This window comes from Agelaius phoeniceus, chromosome 2 (genome assembly GCF_051311805.1).
Source record: "Agelaius phoeniceus isolate bAgePho1 chromosome 2, bAgePho1.hap1, whole genome shotgun sequence".
Taxonomy (NCBI): Eukaryota; Metazoa; Chordata; class Aves; order Passeriformes; family Icteridae; genus Agelaius; species Agelaius phoeniceus.
Genome location: NC_135266.1, coordinates 72,428,000 through 72,446,637, shown reverse-complemented (window position 1 = coordinate 72,446,637; position 18,638 = coordinate 72,428,000). Strand labels below are relative to the sequence as shown.

The following is an 18,638-nucleotide window of genomic DNA, read 5'->3' as shown; positions in this document are numbered from 1 at the left end:
GGTTTAGAGAAAGGAAGAAAGCATCTGATTTGGATTTTAATTATCCAGGGGGACTCTGAAACTTATTCCAGTGAATTTTTTGTAGGGAGATGTTCTGCCTTTGGCTAATAAAATAAATATTTTCCAGAACTATTGTCCATAGCCCAACATCTCACAAAATAAATTTTTATGTTTTGTAAATATTACTATCAACCACTGGGTCATTTCATTGAATAACGTACTATTCAGTGACAATAAAAGCCAAATATGGCTCTTTCATATCTTCAAATGTAATTGAGAAGAAATCGGCAGCCATGTGAGTTTTCTGAACCTAGGAAAAAAGTTAGTGTGTATATATATTGCTATAGCAAGAGAAAATGTAAATAAATTTATCAGAATAAGGTTGTTAACATGCTTGATTACTAAAATTTAAGTAATGCTAACATATTTTACTTATATTGAGCTTTTACTTTTCTCTAAATATTTCTAGTTTCAGGAACAGCTCTTAATTAAGACAGTGAAATTCCATTACTGTATCTGTGTTTCCATTTAGCTTCTTATGCTGTATTCATTTCTGCCTCACAGACAGTGAGAAAACGATTTATGTGCTTTGGTGAGAAAACTATTTATGTGCTTTGGTGAATTTCCCTTGAGGTTTTTATCCAGTAAGACATGTAACTTTTTAAGACCACCACAGCTAATGTTTAAGAACTCCCTCTAGTCCCAAAGATTGTTATGCAGTGTTAAGCTACCATTTGTGCTCTCTTAATATTCCTTTCAGCTCTTTCTACATTTAGCACAATATAGGAAAAAGAGGTGTGGCAGCATCTAATATAAGCTTAGCTGTCCAATGATCCGTCATGATCATTAGTAGCGTGCATTAATTAGAGCCTTTAGGCTACTGCTTCTCTCTGCCTACTGCTAATTCATCAGAGGATTTTTGTTTGTATCCTTGCTTCTTTTAAATATTTGAACTCTCTAAAGGCTTAATTGCCTGAAGCTTGGTCTCCTGAGTTGCCATTTATGTGTTTATTCTCATAACATTACTTATTTGTTAAGCTTTCTTTTTCTAAGTTTGTCTTGGAGAACTGAGCCCCTCTCAGCTTTCAAAGCAGCTTTCTCCCTTGCCTTAATAGTTCTCCTTGCAGTCTCCTAACAGATTTTCTCACCTAATGAGGTCTCCAAAGTGCTAAGAAAATATGTAGCAGAAAATCCACTTGCTGTGCATTGTCTCTGGAGCCTATTACAAGTTTATGCCTTCATTATGAGTCCCAACGCAGAGCTGTGGGCAAGACCATTGCACCTTTGCTAAAACGTCTTCATGGAAAGATAAAAGATGAGCATTTTTAAATATGTTACTAGATTTTAATTAGTAAAAACCACATCTGTGGCAGCAGCAGGTCTAGAGTACAGTTTATTCACACTTTCATTTGATACCACAAATTACTAAAATATTTTTTAAATCAACCAGTGGCAATCAAATAAATGTAATAAAGATGCCCAGCTCTGTGGGTCATTTAGCAGATGTACTTAAATGTGCTATATTTACCCAATCCCCAATCTTTGTTGGCCTTCCTTTTCCACTTCATACTAACTTACTACCATTAATGTTCATTCTAACACATGGCTTACTTTTTTCCCAAGACTTTTCATTATTTGTGTTAATTCTGTGAGCTTTTATGTCTTCCCAATATAATTTATAAAGTGTGATTCATTTCTTTTGCTCACTTAATGACTTATTTTGAAAGAGCCTTTCTACCTACTTGTAAGATACTGTTTGTTTTCTTTTAAAAATGTGTAAGTTTGAGTCCAAATTGTGTGTTACTTCTATTTCATTACTTTTTAATCAGGTTTGTGGTTTTGTTACTAAAGAAGTGTTTGTAGTAAAATTCATCACATAAAAAGTGTTTAAAACTCTCAGGTTGTCTCATACTCTAAGCATTAAATTCAGATGAAAACATGCCTTGGGGTTATTTTAGGGGTTAGCCCTTCAAGGTACTATGTGGTCTCCGGTGAGTCCAGAAAAATAACTAGAAGCCATATCTGTGAAAGAGGCTGATCTTTTAATAATATTCCAGTAGTTAGAAACTCATTTATTTAGGACTGGGTATCTCCACTGAGGTCACAAGCAGGCACCTTGCTGATACTCTCTTCACATCATGTATTCCCTGATGCTTTGGCAACTGAGATCTGCATAGGCACTTCTTATTACTTACTGAGTTCTTGTCCTTCAGAGACAAAGTGTGCTTTAGTATGAAAACACCTGTTCTGCAGAAAACTTCCTCCCCTTTTTTTGAAGTCTACAAGTGTATTTATAGTTTGCTGATCCAAATGAGTGATAAGATTTGTGTACCCAGATAATTTTCTGATACTTAATGTCAAGTAAAGATAGTGGCCACTATGATTACCCTGAAAATGTCATCTGTTAAAGTCAGCACTGATCTAGTCAGCCTGCCACTCTCTCCATCACTCACTGTTAGAGCTTCTGGAGAGTCAGTGCCAGGTGCCAAAATTAGGCCACAGCCTACAGATTGCATGGACCATTGAGGAAGCAGAATGCACATGCATGTTTCTCACCAAGTTAGTACAATGGTATGAATTCTCAAAGTGGAGTGCTCACATTCAATTAAATGGCTGTCTTCTAGGAGTCTCAGTTATGTACTGACAGGTACTGAATCTAGTACTAAAGCATTTTTTCCAAAAGATAAAATGTTAGCAGCCACGTTCATTGGTCCAGTAACACAGGTTTTGTTCACCTGACATATTCCCTTTAATTATTTTTCTTACTTTAAATCTGATGTAGTTGTAGTAATCAGAAATATCTGCCCACATTATTTGATGAGATCCTGTGGACAGTTTTGTAGCTGCAAAGACCTTTCAGTGACCGAGTTGATACCAACACTAGACTAAACTTTGAAAATGGTTCACAATTCTAATTGTACTGTCCAACATATTTTTTTTCTTTCTCCATACTTCAGGACTCATCACTGCTTCTCCAGTCTACTCACAATGTGACTGTGAATGCTCGCAATTCAAATGGGGAAGTCACAGGCAGATTAAATGTGGGTAAGTCTGAGTGATTATTCCTTGTCCACTGCTTTGAAAACATTGTAATGAATGTTTTTATAGAGATTTGAGAATATAAAGCACTAAACACATGATTATCTATTATTATTATGGTCATATTTGAATAGTTCATCTGCCACTTAGTAAAAAGCTGCAGTATATATTCAATTTCTCAGTTAAGCAATAATTCTTTAAATATTTGAAGCACTTCTTTATTGCAGAGTTACGCAAAAAAGGTCTCTGCAAAAGTTACCCTTTTTCCTTGTGTAAATACCTATTGATAATTGCAAATCAGTTTCTGAGAAAATTCAACATGTAAACATGGCTGGAGTCTCTCTTTATTTCCTAGTATTCCAGAAACTAATACATTTAAGCAGAAACCCTAAAAAAATTCAAGTTCAAAACTCAGATATTTATATCTTTTACATTCTGTGGTAGCAGTAAAATACATCGGTTTACTCAGGAAATCAATAGATCTAGACAGATACAAGTGAGAGATCTTGGCAGAAAAAATAACCTGACCCCTTACTCTTTAAATCAGATTTTAAAGGCAATAATGGCAACAATATGTGTGAGCTATGACAAAATTTTTCTTAGCTTTGTTACTATTTTTCAACCTTTATTTGAGATTGGAGAAAAATGTAGCAAGTTATTAACGCATTTCTTACAAGGTCCTCAGGCAGCAAAGCATAAATTCCTGCTCGTTTAACTCTAGCCTAACCTGATATGTTTAAGTAGTTTGCTAAATTGGGATCCAGCAGAGCATTGAGGAGCAACTTTTCAATGCTGTTGAGACTGTGTAACTTCTGTGACAACTCCTGTTTGAAGAATTACCATTTCAATACATATAATGTTTTGCAAGCTTCACTGTTTTCAAACAAAAGGAAAAAAACTTAAAATATATAAAAGAGCCTGTTATTCCCCTTGAAAATGTATAACTATACAATTAATCACACTTCAGTCTTTAAATGTTTTCAGATTCCCTTTTTTTAATTCTGTCAATCATAAAGATCTGCATGACTTGTCTTAAGAAAATGCCTCTAAATATTTATCAAAAGGAATGTGGTAAATAGGTGTGTGGCATACTCCCTTTATATGCACAAGCCTTTGCTAAAGAGTTAATATCTTCCACAATTGCCAATATACTTGAATTATGTCTTAAAACTCTAGTCCTCTTATAAATAGGACTACTTGCAATTGTGAAGGGGTCCTATAGATAAGCTTGGAATTGTTCCAGAGATGACAATATAATATAGCATCTCTCATAAGATTATAACAAAAATACCTTTTAATTCATGGAAATTGTGATTCAAATGATCTGTTAAAAGAATTTAATAAGTTACTAAGAATGATTTAAATACCCAGTCTTCAACAGAAGTAACTCACATGAGAGATGTGAAACAAATCTTTACTTGAGTTTCTGTGAAATACCCCCTATGAAGATAATAGGCACATATTATGCATTCCTTCATGAATCACAGATAAACAAAAAAGACATAAAATGTGAGCAAATTCCAGCATGATTACTCTGGCTTTAAAGCTTCTACATGCCTCTCAGTTCATCTGCATGCAATACCTTTTGGAGGAATTGTTTGGACATTGTTTTTTTAAATCAAAATGCTGTAGATGTTAAGTTTTTTACTGTGACCCATAATTAAACTGCTTTCAGAAGTCTCACTAAATGCAAATACTTCAAGAAGTGCTTGCCAGGGAAATAATAATTTCAAAATAATAGAGACCATAATTAAAGAAAAAAAGACCAATTACATTCTTTACTCGATTTTTTTTTTACTTCAGTGGCTCCCTGGATGACAAAAACACCCATTTTGTTTTAATTACTTTTTACAAATAAACAAACAGGAACAAAACAAGGCATAAAAGGAAATAAGATTTTATTTAAGCGAAGTGATCGCTTTGTTAATATTTCTAGGAGAAATGGGACTCAGAAGGATATTGGCCAACAGGCAGCAAGGAAGGAATCTAAGCAAAGCATAGTTCTGGGAATGTACAGGCTTGATAGTCATAGGGAATTAAGAAAGTTGTGGAGAGAGTTGCTTATATGCAAGGCAACAGTGTGTACAAAACAGATAGTAAATATTTTCATTAGAATAGCTCCTCTCCTTAAAATCATTCATACAATTCAAGTGTCATTGTTACAGCTTGCTTATCAACTTTCAAAACTGAAATATCTAGAACTTTCTTTGGTAATCCACAAAAGTGCTAATTACAATTTCCAAGATTTCTGTTCTTAACCACTTCAAAGCCTTATTCAATCCTAGAATAAAAGAGCAATGCAGCACTTTTGATTTTATATCCAGAGCAATAATAAATCAACTTAGTGCAAAAAATTTGTCAAACTTTTTCAATATTGATTGGTGATAAATATATTATGTATAAAAGAAGCATTTAGACTGTATAGTGAATTATGAAATCTTTAACAGCAACATTGGTATCAAATAGTAAATTATGTTTTACCTAAGTAAACATAAACTTCTATGTACAGCTTATCAGCAGATGAAAATAATACAGTCAGCTTTTGCAGTTCTGGTTCAGTCATGGATAGTAAGTCAATAAGAGCAGCATGTTTGCAACAGTCTCTGCTGAAAAGTAGGACCAGATTTTTAAGATATCTGGCTTTAAAGGATTATGTAAGGAGGTTTCAACCTATAGAAGATCCTAAATTCTCCTTGTAATATGTCTTTTTCAGGAGAAAATTTAGGAAAAAAAAAAATTAAAACTTTTTTAAAAAAAGAAAAAAGGTTTCCAAAGTCATGAAAGTTTTGTGAGAGCAGATTCCAGTAGAATGGGTTGCTGATCCTCGTCCTAGTTCAATTTTTTACACCAAGTAATAGTAACATCAGTAGTTTAGGTCAGGGGTTCAGTTTAAAGTGTCTAAAGCTTGTAGGAATTTATTTAGATAGTTGGACTGTGAAGCTGTTCTGCATTGTTAAGCATGAAATCAGCTTCACTCAGAAAGCATGGAAATATGGTGAAAGTCAAAATGGCTTATGCAGTGTGAAAACAGAATTACAGTCAAAATTCTGCTTAGAGACTATAACATTAACCTGAACAGCTGTTACAATGAGAGTATTTGTGCTATCTCTTTTTTCAGACTGGAACAACATTCTGAGGAAACAGATCAGGGTCAGTACCTCATGCATTGCTTTAGCACTGATAATTGCCATTTAGAAAACTACTGCTTTCCAAAGTCAAATCATGTAGGGGTTTCTTATCAGCATTTTAATATTTCTTTTCAAGTGATGGTAGTTTTTCATAAGAGGCATAGGAGGAAGAAAACAGTGCTAAGGAAGCATGATGACTCTAAGAAGAGTTTGATCTTGTTTTCACAGGGAAAACCCCGAAGCCAGTTTCATAAACTTAATGACATTGTAAAATCATTTAGCTTTTCCTTCTTTATTTTTCCCAGAAGTCTTTCATTAAAAATCCCATTTTTGTCCAAATAAGTTTTCTTATCTCTAAGATAAAAGGCAGACCGTATTCCTTGAAGATCTTTGTCTGCAAGATGATTATTTGCACAACTTTAATTGGTGTCCAGCTGGGCTATAAGAAAGGAAGATACAACATAGGAGCAATTAATTGAAGGATAAATCTCAAAATTCACTGAAGTATTTTTGAGGTGATTAAGAATTTCTATGATCAAGAATTTAGAGTATTTATTCAAAGGGGATTAAAGTAGGAATGTTTACTTCCTAAAGTATAAGAATTTTAGCTATCAGTGAATCTGATCATATAAAGACATACATGCTAGTTTATGTAAAAGTAAAATTTGGTTAGATGGATAAGTTTTAGAGAATTGACAGGTGGCTGCTAAAACATTCTACAGACCTTTTCACCAATTCTCCTTTTTAAGAGAATATGCGTTAAATGCAAATGCTTTTAGTTTTTGGTGAGACCATTGAGTACTTGAATGTATATCATGTTGAAAAGAATTAAAACAAATAGCAGAAAACAGTGAGAAGTAATCAAGATATGTTTAAATGAGACCTAGTTAAGCAAATCAAACTGCAGTTTAATACTTAGCCTCAAAGGAAAAGTATCCTCTTCTGAAAAATAACACCATTGATGGTCTAAATACCATATAGAGTAAGGTGCTTACCATAGCAAGATATGCGCACCCTGTCCCCAGATATGATAATCTTTGTGAAGAAATTCACGATGATGTTCACAGACAGACAGACTGCCTTAAGCCAGAATTAAAACATTCTCTAGGAGTTAATAAGATAGTTAATGTGAGGGTGGAGGGGCACTTGAACAGCATGCCCAGAGAAACTGTAGCTGCTCCATCCCTGGAAATGTTCAGGGCCAGGCTTGGATGGAGCTTTGAGAAACCTGATCTAGTGGAAGGTGCCCCTTCCCATTTCAGGGGGTTGAAACTACACATGCATTAAAGTCCCTTCCAACCCAGACCATTCTATGATTCTATGATAAAGTGCATTGCCAACTTGTTAAACAGGACAGCATCACATTAAGGGAAAATTTAACCTGGCCCAGGGGACTTGAATCCTGTGCTGTCACTTTTCTTCTCACTTAGTCTAGAAGACGACATAATTCTACAGAGTTGGGCTCTAGAAAAAACCCACTAGTATTTGGGAAGCCATTTTTTATTTGGAAAATAACCATTTGGGGGTACTTGTCTCTCATCAGAGAGCAATTACTCATCTGAGTAGCTTCATTGTCTCTTTATTCCAATGGGAGGAAATAATTCAAAATAAGTGAAAAAAGGGGAAATATTAAAGATTTTATAACCTTCTCAATTTTAACAATTTCAATAAATTTCTAATCCCAAATATACTTTTTTTTCAGTGGTACAACAATCATTAACATAAGTAATTGGGTGGTAATTGGAAAGTAATAGTTACTGCTAAAGATGAGGATAGTTTCTGCACCAAAAATAATTGAATTTTTGGCAGTGGTTAATGCTAGATGAATTCGTAAAGGTCAGCTTAAAGTAGCTGAAATTTACTGAGACTATAATCTAAGATAGAATTTGGATAATTAAGTATATCTAAAATCCTAGTCACTTCAAATGCAACAGCAGTTTTGAACCTTGATGGCAGCTACTGCCCAAAGGAGGAGCCACACCCCTGTCTTTGTGCAGCAGGTGTGCAGAAGACACCCCCAGTCCTGATGGACAGCTTGAACATGTACCTGCAGTGTAGCCTTGTGGCAATGACCACTAGGAGCACACTGGGCTGCACCATTCCTCGTGTGGGAGGCGGAGGCTGCAGCTGGAATACTGTAGACCCTCTCCAGTGGGATGGAGCTGTGAGCCATCCAGGGAGCTGCTCTGATGGCCAGGGAGTGGAAGCACATGAAGTGTAAGAGTCTGAAGAGATTGTGTTTGTTTAACCTGCAAGAAGAGAAGGCTTAAGGAGAACTTCTAATGGGCACCTGATACTAGGAGGGCTAGAGACAAAGTAAATCATAGAATCATTAAAGTTGAAAAAGACCTCCAAGGTCAAGTCCAACCTTTGACCAAATACCACCATGCCAACTAAAGCATATCAGAAAGTGCCACATCTACTCATTTTTTCAACACTTCTGAATCCACTTCCCTGGGTAGCTTGTTCCTAGGTTTAACCACTCTTTTAGTGGAGAAACTTTTTCCTAATATCAAACCTGAAGCTCTCTTGGTTGAGGCCATTTCCTGCTGTCCAATCGCTAGCATGAATCCAGACTTGAGGTGCACAGCAAGAGGGCAAAAGGCAATGGTCATGGTTTGCAGAGAGGCAAAATGCAACTGGATAGAAGGGGTGGGTGAGACTCACCACTGTTCCATGGTTAACCATGGGAACAGATTGCTCAGGGAGTCTGATAAATCCCCTTCCTCAGAGATATTAAAACTTCATCTGGACAAGACCCTGAGCACCTTTATCTAACTTCCAACTGAGCTGACCCTGCTGTAGTTAGGAGGTAGGACACAGAGAGGTGACCTCTGGCTTGCATTCTTCTGTGATTCCATCTTGCCCAGTCTTCACCTGACATGCTGGAAGGGCTCACATTGCGTACAGACCCCATGTCAGACTTTCTGGTCTGATATAGAAATCCTAGACACTCTACGACATCTGAAATAAGCTGAAGGCCAGGCAGAGAACACAAAAGAATGTATAATGGTACTAGACAGCAGTTGTGAAATTAATGTTGTGAAATGAATCATGCTCCATCTGTTCAGCTGATCCTCTCACACTGTCCTCTGCCCAGATCCAGTAGGTAGGCTTAGAATACTGCTGAAACACAGTGCATGAGTTGACCTTATGAAAATACACTCATGGATTTCTTTTTTTTAAAAAAAGGAAAAGAAGAAGAAGAATATCCATTATACAGACGATAAAGTAAAGTACTACTTAGGAATGAGAGATCAGCTATCCTCTCTGCATACAGGATATTTCATATTATCATGCCTCATCTCCTTTAGTATTTTACTTTTCACCTTATATGTCTGAGGACTGTATATTTCAGCTTTTCCTGTGAAGTTCTTCATGCAACAAAATTTGGATTCATTAAGCCTGTGAGAAAATTTTTTAAGATCTCTAGACCTGTGTTCAATCATAGATCACAACAAAATGTAAACAGTGGTGACAGTAAGGCACTTCTACTTTGATCTGAGAGGACATAATTGTTTCATCCATTGCATAAAAGGAGAACTGAGAGAAAAAGGGGAAACAGGAGCAGCAAGTGTTCTATTAATGTATTAGAGTTGTTGTTCAAACCTATGAGAGATGTATGTTACAGACAGAAAATGTGTATGTGCAATGTGCACATTCCCTGAAGTAATACCTTTGTTCTAATGAAATACCATACCTTTCCATATGAAAATATACCTAACTTTATGTTTCTGAAAGTAAGGACTTTACATTTATTGGTCTTGTATTCTATCATACATGGAATGAGAACTGAATCTGTAGGAGTATTACATTTTTAATACACTTTTAATGAGATCTTATTTTAAGTAAGGTGCTTTAGTTTAATAAAAATTAACTGGAAAAGGAAATTGCATAGGAATATCAAAGAGCAGTCTGGATTTTGGTTTATACCCAATACTTCAATGATTCTAGGTGGTAGGAGAAGAGCAAAACATACAGAGTAGCTGACAGCCATAGGTTAATTAGAAATGGCAGATAAGAAAAGAGAGCAAGAAAATAAAAGATATTAAATTACTTAATGATAGAAGTAAATCCAATGTTGGAAAGCCTTTTCTTCTGAAAGATCTAAAGACACTAAAAATGCTTAGTAATTGGCAGAACTATTTGAAGAGTCTGCCTGCTGGTAACATGTAGGCAGACTCTTCAAATTTCAGACTCCTCAGATTTCATTGGCATTAAGCATTTGCAGATATTTATTTTATGGCTGGCCCTGTTTTTGACAGAAGATCCTTTGCTGTCTGGTACATCTATATTTGTATTGGCCTGGAATTCAAAGGTTGTGTAGCAGTAGAAGACAGTTTATTAAAACGCTTTTCAACTGAAATGGAGTCACTAAACAAGAGCTTCCTTCCCCGGAAAGTCTCTAGGGAAGTAAAGAGTGAGAACAAATGAAAATGAAGACTGTTTAGCAACATGTCAGTTTCTTTTTGGTAAAAAAAAAGTTCACCATTTAAAGCAGCATCCTCAGTGTCAAGAGTATGTGATGTGAAGATCACTTACAAGGTCTGCTTCAGGACTGCACATTAAAGGAGGAAACACACAGAAACAATAGGCAATAATCAGCCTGATTAGCAAGAATAACCCATTGACCTGGAAATTCATGTGACACATCTCACAGCAAGCAGAAAACAAATATTATCTATAACCTGCATTCAGTCAGGTTGCATTTTTAATCATAGGATTTTATCAGCAAATATGATTATATAGTATTAGTTGATTTATATGTAGTTAATACGCTAGAGTGGTAAACAAAACCCATTTAGGCATTAGTAGATTACACTTTCAGATACTGAGTTTGGCTGCTGTTTGTGAGTTGAAAATTAATCTCACTGGGATTATGATACAGTTAGTGTTATTGCAATATAGCTAGTTTGTGTGTATTGTGGAATACCATTAAGAGAAATTAGTTGCTCCTTTTCATTACATAAACTTTTTCCCATTTATGTAAAAGTCTATTATTTCTTTTTGAAACCCTGAGATATCTCATCTCTAGCATGAATAAAACATATGCTTCAATTTTGTTTACCCTAGCATTCCTTCTTAAGATTCAAAATACATCAATTATTATTCATACCATTCTCTGATATTGAAGATTATCTATAGGACAGTCCTTGTCTCACATTAGTGGGGCACTTGTGTTAAGAAAACTGCGGACCTAAAGATTCTTCTTAAAGATTTATTCAAGTGTGCAAGGTCCAGGATCAAACAGTCTGAATGCAAATCCAGCATGGGCACGGTCATGAGTTAGAGTTCCAAAGAGAGACAAGTTGAAGTACCTTTGGAACATACAAAATGTTCAGTAAGTGCTCTCACACCGCCTGCAGAGTTTTTCCTTAGTTAAGCTAACTTTTAAAATCATGGGGTTGGATGAATGGGAAGGATGAGGGACCAGCCCCTGGAGCACTGGTAAAGTTGATAATATCCATTTTACTCAGGCCTTTGATTTGTTTGAAAACACCAAGGATCTAGCTACACTACATAAAAGGCCAGTTTCATTATTGTTGCTGGGCACAAACAGGAACAATCAATCACTAAATCATAAAATTGCTCAGGTTGGAAGGGACCTTAATAAAACCTTAACCAAGATTCTCTAGAAAACCATTGACAGGGATCCATCCCTGCCTCACTTACCCGGAACTATTTCTTTTGCTGTAAAAAATTTTTTAAAAATACTGTTTAAGGCATTTTCTCTTGACAAAGATATTTTCTGATCTCACTTTTTGCAACATACTTCTCAGAGATAAAGTCTTGGGCTTCAGAACAGCTTTAGAGAAGAGCCATATTGGGGTCCATAAGGTTGTGTTTGGGTGCACATTTGCCGCAGAGCATAACGTAATGCAGAGCTCAGCCCTCTATCCTCATTATTTTCAGGTAGAATCAGTATTCTTGAAATTGTTGCCCTCATTTAGGACATTATGGCTTCTCTAACTCTTTCTTTGTGTTTGGTGGACAGTTAAAATCAATGTTTTACATCTGCTGAGTGAAGCAATAAGCAGTATGTATGGAGCCTCATGGTGTGGTTCTCTCATACCAGCTACCAACCAGATTTTGTGAAATGCCTCATGTATTTAATGCCCCTTTAACATAAAAGCTAAAAAAAAATCCCATTTCTTTTGAGAATTACTACCTGAAATATATTTAACATTTATGGGAGCAGACATGGGAAAACAGGTTCTTAATGGGAAGGAAGCAGTTCAGTGCCTCTCAGTCCTGTGGATAGTCTGTGAAATAAATTTATTTAAAATTGCTGAAAAGGAGTCTTAACTGCTTTGACCATTCTCTGTAATTTTAATTCTGAATATAGATTTATGATGACAACTCTGTGTAATAGATATTCAGGCTCAATGTGGTGTGAATTTTAATTGATCAGGTTGTTAGAACAGGGAATATTAATGATTTGATTTTTATCTGCTTACCAAGCCAATACTGTAGAACAGGATGTTTTAGTGAATTTAGGATCTGGAAGTATGCACAGACTGTCTTGCTCATATTATTTTCATTTTTGGAGTACCAGAATCAATTGCAAATATTCTCTTAGTTTCTTGAAACCCTTAAAAACATGATCAGTAGCATTTGTTAGATAAGTGGAGCCAAACTGGCATCTGTTAGGAAAAGCTGAGGTCCTGCTCTTACATGGGATGTTTGTTATTTTAAAGCATTTGAGTCTCCCTAATGAAAAGGGATGATGCTGCAAAGATTTTGATAATTAGTTTCTGTTTCAAAAAAAAAAAAAAAGAAAGAAAAAAGAAAAAAAAAGATAGATTCATTTGATCAAAGCAGTTTCAACACCAAGGACATAAATGTTAGTCTGGATCAATTTGTGTGGGATTTTCTAGATTCCCTGGAAACCCAACTACAAAGGAAGACTCCAAGACATGGTTTTGAACAACAAATTATATCATGTAAATAGACTTAAACAATTTCAGAACTTACAAGTTCACTATCCTTAGAATATCTGAGTGCTTCATGCCCTTCAGTGTACTTAAATAAGTCACTACATTGTGAACACACCAATTAAAATTAATAATTTATATATAAAATTGAAGAAAAATGATGAAATTATTCCATTATTCTACTGTGTTTTGCAGGTCCTAAAATGGTAGAATTCCACAGTCAGCAATTTCAGATCAACTCAAAGGATGGAAAGCCACTTTTTACAGTGGATGAAAATGAAGTTGTAATTGGCACAGATAAGCTGCGAGTCACAGGTTTGTAATGGTTTAAAAAATGCTCAGATAACACTCATATGAAAGGCACAATAAGAATGGCATTTTTAAATATGTTATTATGTGTGAATGCAAGTTCTTGTTTTACCTCATTAGGAAACAGAAATATGAAGATAATCTGACCTTTTTCTAATCAGCAAGAAATTTATATATATATATATGTGTGTATATATATATATAATGTGTAAATATTTTATAAAATGTGTAAATATGTGTGTGTTTTATTTTAAAGCCGTTAATAGCTGGAACTGTAGTGGTCCATCTTTTTATGAATTATTTAATGTTTCCAGTGCACGCTGTCTGAAGCTGAAAAAATTCTAGATATTCCATTCTGAGTAGTAATGAGTCTGATCTGTAAAAACTTTAGGGGAGAGAAATATCTCTCTGATATTTTTATACGGTTTTATCTTTCAAAGTGAAAGCTACTGTATTTCTGTTCTGTGAGTAGCACATATGTCACAGGAAGATATTTGTAGTATATCTTAAATGTCACCTGTCAAGAGAAAAGTTTGTCTTAGGCTGTTTCTTCAAATCACTGAAGTACTCATTTACAAAGTAATATGTCAAAGTTATCACATGAAAAGCTACTTCCTTTCATACAACCTGATAAAGTCAACCTTCATTTTCTAGGTGGTGTTAAAATAGATACATCAAGGTGTGATTTCTCTTTTTGAGCAGAAGAATCCATCAAAGGAAATATTGAAATTATTCTGTAATTTCTTTTCAATTAAGTTTTTAATATTTTTTTACCTGATTGCAACTGTCATGTTTGGCCTTCCCTAATTACTGGTCCTCTGGAATCTTGAGGTCTTCATTTCAATGAATAGATTCATATTATTTCACTGTCAAAACTATAAATATGGTAGTAACTATACAATTAGTGTTTCAAAGCCAAAGTTAAGTTATAATAATTGTGTTAATAAATTTTGTTTACGCCAGAGGGTCTTATCTTAAGGTTTTTTACTTTTTAACCTAATTGAAATTACAACTTTGTTTAACCAGGAAACCATATCAAATAATTATTGTTTGCCCAAGGGATGCTAAACTTTAATAGAAAAGCGTGTTTAACAAAGATATGAAAAACTGCATAATTGTTAACTGATTTGGAAAAGGTCTGTCTCTGCTCAAAGTAAGTAAAAATCATTCATACACGAGTTGAAATTGTTATGCTAATATTAATGACTCACTCATCCAATATTAATCTTTACAGTGCATTAATAATTATTTACTTCAGCAGATATTGTACTAAGACACATTGCCTGGTTTTTTTTTACACTGTAGTAAAATTCAAAAGCAAATACATTAGTCAGTGAGGTTATTTCAGTGTAAAATTAATGTAAGTGAGAGGAGATTCATGCCTACTTTGCTTCAAATTAATTTATTAAAATTGTGATTTAAATGATACTATTAGCATGAAGGAGAAATTATTGTGATTTTAATGATACTATTAGCATGAATGATAAATTAGTAACACTAATATATACTGAGACTATTTTTAAACATCTTAGATAGAGAATAAGATCAATGTGAAATAAATTTTGAAAAGTTCATACCATGAAAAACAGATAATCATTGGCTTAAAATACACAAAGAACATTTTTCAGTTTTTTATGTACTGTGTAGTGAACTATTTGATTTTACTTCTCCTTATTTATGTGAATGATGAAAAGCTCAGTAATGATTTTTAGAAAACCTGACAGTTTTCAACTAAAATATAATATAGCAGAGAGCAAATGTGTATGATTTATGATATTTCAAGACAAAGGTAAATGTCTAAGAGTAATATAGTCCAACCCAACATCTGTCATTTTCCTACAATTAGTATGTTTCAACTCATACTATTTCAATCAGACATTCTCTGGCCCCTGTGTAGAATAGAACAGTGCAAATCAAAGAAGAACAAATGCCTGGGAAAAGCCTCAACCAGGAACGTGCCTCCGATACCCCACAGGGTCACTGTGACTGTGGTCACAAGAGTTTTCAGGATGAAGAAGAGACGAGAATGTTGACTCCATGATCAGAAGGCTTGATTTATTATTTTATGATATATGTTACATTAGACTATACTAAAAAGAAAGGAAAAAGTTTCTTCAGAAGCTAGCTAAGCTAAGAATAGAAAAGAATGAATAACAAAGATCTGTGTCTCAGACAGAGCAAGAGCCAGCTCTGCCATGAGTGGTCAGTAAATCCAAACATCCACAGGAGACCAATCACAGGTCTACCTGTTGCATTCCACAGCAGCAGATAACCATTGTTTACTTTTGGTTGCTGAAACTGCAGCTTCTCACAAGGAAAAATCCTAAGAAAAGATTTTTCATAAAAGATGTCTGCGACAGGTCACTGGCAGGTCTGGGTGGTCACGCTTCCCTGGAGCACAGAGAGATGCCGGCACCAGTCCCGGGCAGAGCTCTTGTGCCCACCAAATGCTCTTCTCCCCTTTGGGGAGGGCTCCAGGGCTTGTCATCTCCCTTGGAGGAGAGTGGATAGAGGCTGAGCTCACATGCTCAAACATTGACATCCAGCTGCGTGTGAAACACCCTGGGCTGTGTGAGACACCACATGGTATCACTTTATCTCCAGGAGATGCTTCCTGTGATTGTGGCAGCTGGAGGCCAGGCAGGCCACACAAGGGTGTCCCAGATGACAGTAAGGACATAGGAGGAGGCAAAGAAACACTGCCTTTGGCTCATCTGTGACATCTACATCACAGACACATCTCAGTGTATATGAAACTGAAGCTGAGTTTAGCCCTTTGTGAAAATTACTGCTCCTGAAGGAGCATGGACAAAAACTGCATCCTCTTCAATATTATTTCAGTAAGGACCTGTATTTTGCAGGCATTTATTATGTTGCTGTGGCAGTACTTAACGTCTATGTTTTGTTCTGGGAAGGTTTTGTACATTCAGCTGGCACTGGTGACAGTGAAACCACCTTGTAACTGTATTGACTGGTTCTATGAAGTCGTCATGGCAGGCTCATAGAAACATAGAATTTTAAAGGTTAGAGAAGATCTCTAACATCCCGCCATAAACCTAACACTGCTATGTTCACCTCTAAATCACATCCCCAGGTGCCACACCTACGCTTTTTTTCCTTACAGGAAAGCTGGCAGGGCAGAGAGGATCAGTTTTTTTGCGGAGAAGCATATTTCTGTCACCCTTTCTCCAGTTTACTACTTGCCCTTCTGCTTGTTTGTCTTTTATAAAAATCCCCTGGAGTATTTGCACTGTTCTGTGCAAAGGATTTCAGTTTGCGTAGCTAATGCTGAAGTGCAATGTGACAGTGAGTGTTTAATTTAAACACTTCTGCTCAGAAGGTAAGTTAAGTAGGAGGCAATTTGAGGGTATGAGTAAACATTCTGTTAGGCTTTGAGAAGGCAAATGGTCCTTGCTTGATAGGGTGCGTGGGGTGTTAATGAATCTTGCTGGCTTCAATCCTGTCATGGAGAAAATTAGTATCTTGTTCTTGTGTATTTAAGAATAAATTACAATATCTTAATAAACAGTAGCCTAAAAAATAGTAAATATAGTAATAGTCATATCACAGTTAAACTAGGAAATGAAGACAGAAAATCAATTTAGGACCATTTTCCAAAAAAGGTTGCCCTGAGATTTTTTTCTTTTAGTGGCATACTGTTAAAACTTAATGCTGTTTGATGAAGAAGTTTTACTCACATTAAAGTCAAGGTTTTATTTGTGCTTAGAGGTGACAGCTCTAGAATATAGAAATAAGCTTTTCATTCCATTTTGCACCATCTGGCCAGTGCCCAGAACATTAACACTGATGTTTCCTGTTCTCTTTCTTCCATTAGCCCCTATTTCCATGAAACTGATACTATCTCTGTAACCACTTCCTTGCTTTATAGAATCATGGGATCATAGAATCATTTATATTGGAAAAGAACTCTTGAGATCACCAAGCTGAACCATTAACCCAACACTGCTAAGTCTACCACTAAATCTTGTCCCCAGGTGCCACATCTGCACTTTTGACGTATCAGTATATCCCTGCAAAATATCTTAGTTGTATCAAATTAGCATTTTCTGATAAACATTTTTAATTCCGTAAGCTGCAGAATATTCTTAATGTTAATGAACGCGAACTGAAATGTTAATGAAGCAGGGTTAATGCTCTGTCTGAATTAATAAATTTTATATTTTCCAGTATTATATTCATGCCAGTTTGTAATTTACAGAAAAATTAATCTATTTAAATTTATAAGAGTATCAACAGCTAAATAAAATTTAAATTCAAGCTTAGTAAATCAATGATTGCTCAAAGTGGTGAAGTGATTTAATATGGTAATTCTTGTGTTCTTCTCTTCCATCCAAGGAGATTTCATTCTAGGAAATCGGGATTTCAGCTAAAACTCTTTTCAAAAAGTGGCACATTTTATGCCTTCTCAGGACATCCTGAGAATTTTCCTGCAATCCTCATGAAGAGACAGTCTTCCTATCAGTTGGCTCAGCAATGTATTAATTTTAATGTTTTTTCTTGATTTCACTTCTTTTCTTTTTACCATGCTCTCTGAGGTTGCCCCAACCAATTTTTAATTCTCTTTTTCCCTTTATACCACATTTAATAGAATCTAATACCACATTTATACAATCTACCCCATACCTTTTAATCCTCCATTGCCATTCTCTGTCTAGACAGAGCCCAAATCCCTAACATAGGGATTTCTACAGCTCAGAATTCTTTCCAGAGAGTAATGGCATAAAGAGCAGCCAGACAAGCCACCTTGACTAATATCCTAACTATTAAAATATATTGCCTTGCTACATATTCACCTCAGTATGCTCAGGTATATGAATCCTCAAAGCCAGAGAAGATCTCTCAACCTAAGACCTCTCCATTTTTGATGAGTACACTCAAAAAGCCAAGGAACAGAAGTTGAGAGGCTCCACCCTTGCTGTAGGTGGTGGTGTTCAGCTGCTTTTTTTGAGCTGCCTCTGTTGCTGAGGGGCTTTTGTTCTACGTCAGCTGATTTCCTGATCCTAGTGGAGCTTAGGTGGAAGGTGGTCACCGGGTTGGTGACACTGAAATAATGCTAATACTCAGGAGAGCAGAAATCGAGGTCCTTGGAAGATTTTCAGGTCCAACAGAGACCTGAGCAGGCTCCTGGTGAGGCTGGGTGCCCGCTGTTTCTTCCTCTTTGGAATGAAACTACACATATATCAAGGTGTAAACTATCTGATCCCAT

General features: G+C 35.6%; 1 protein-coding gene across 4 annotated transcripts in view; it reads left to right on the top strand.

Annotated features, from left to right (window-relative positions):
* SGCG (sarcoglycan gamma) overlaps positions 1 to 18,638 on the top strand; it is a 104,851-nt gene that overhangs the window by 65,659 nt on the left and 20,554 nt on the right. For all 4 annotated transcript variants that reach the window (XM_054653997.2, XM_054653998.2, XM_054653989.2 and 1 more), the window contains 2 exons: positions 2,958 to 3,045; positions 13,298 to 13,417. In XM_054653997.2, coding sequence (XP_054509972.2) covers positions 2,958 to 3,045; positions 13,298 to 13,417 — 208 coding nt within the window. The remainder of the gene's footprint in view (positions 1 to 2,957; positions 3,046 to 13,297; positions 13,418 to 18,638) is intronic.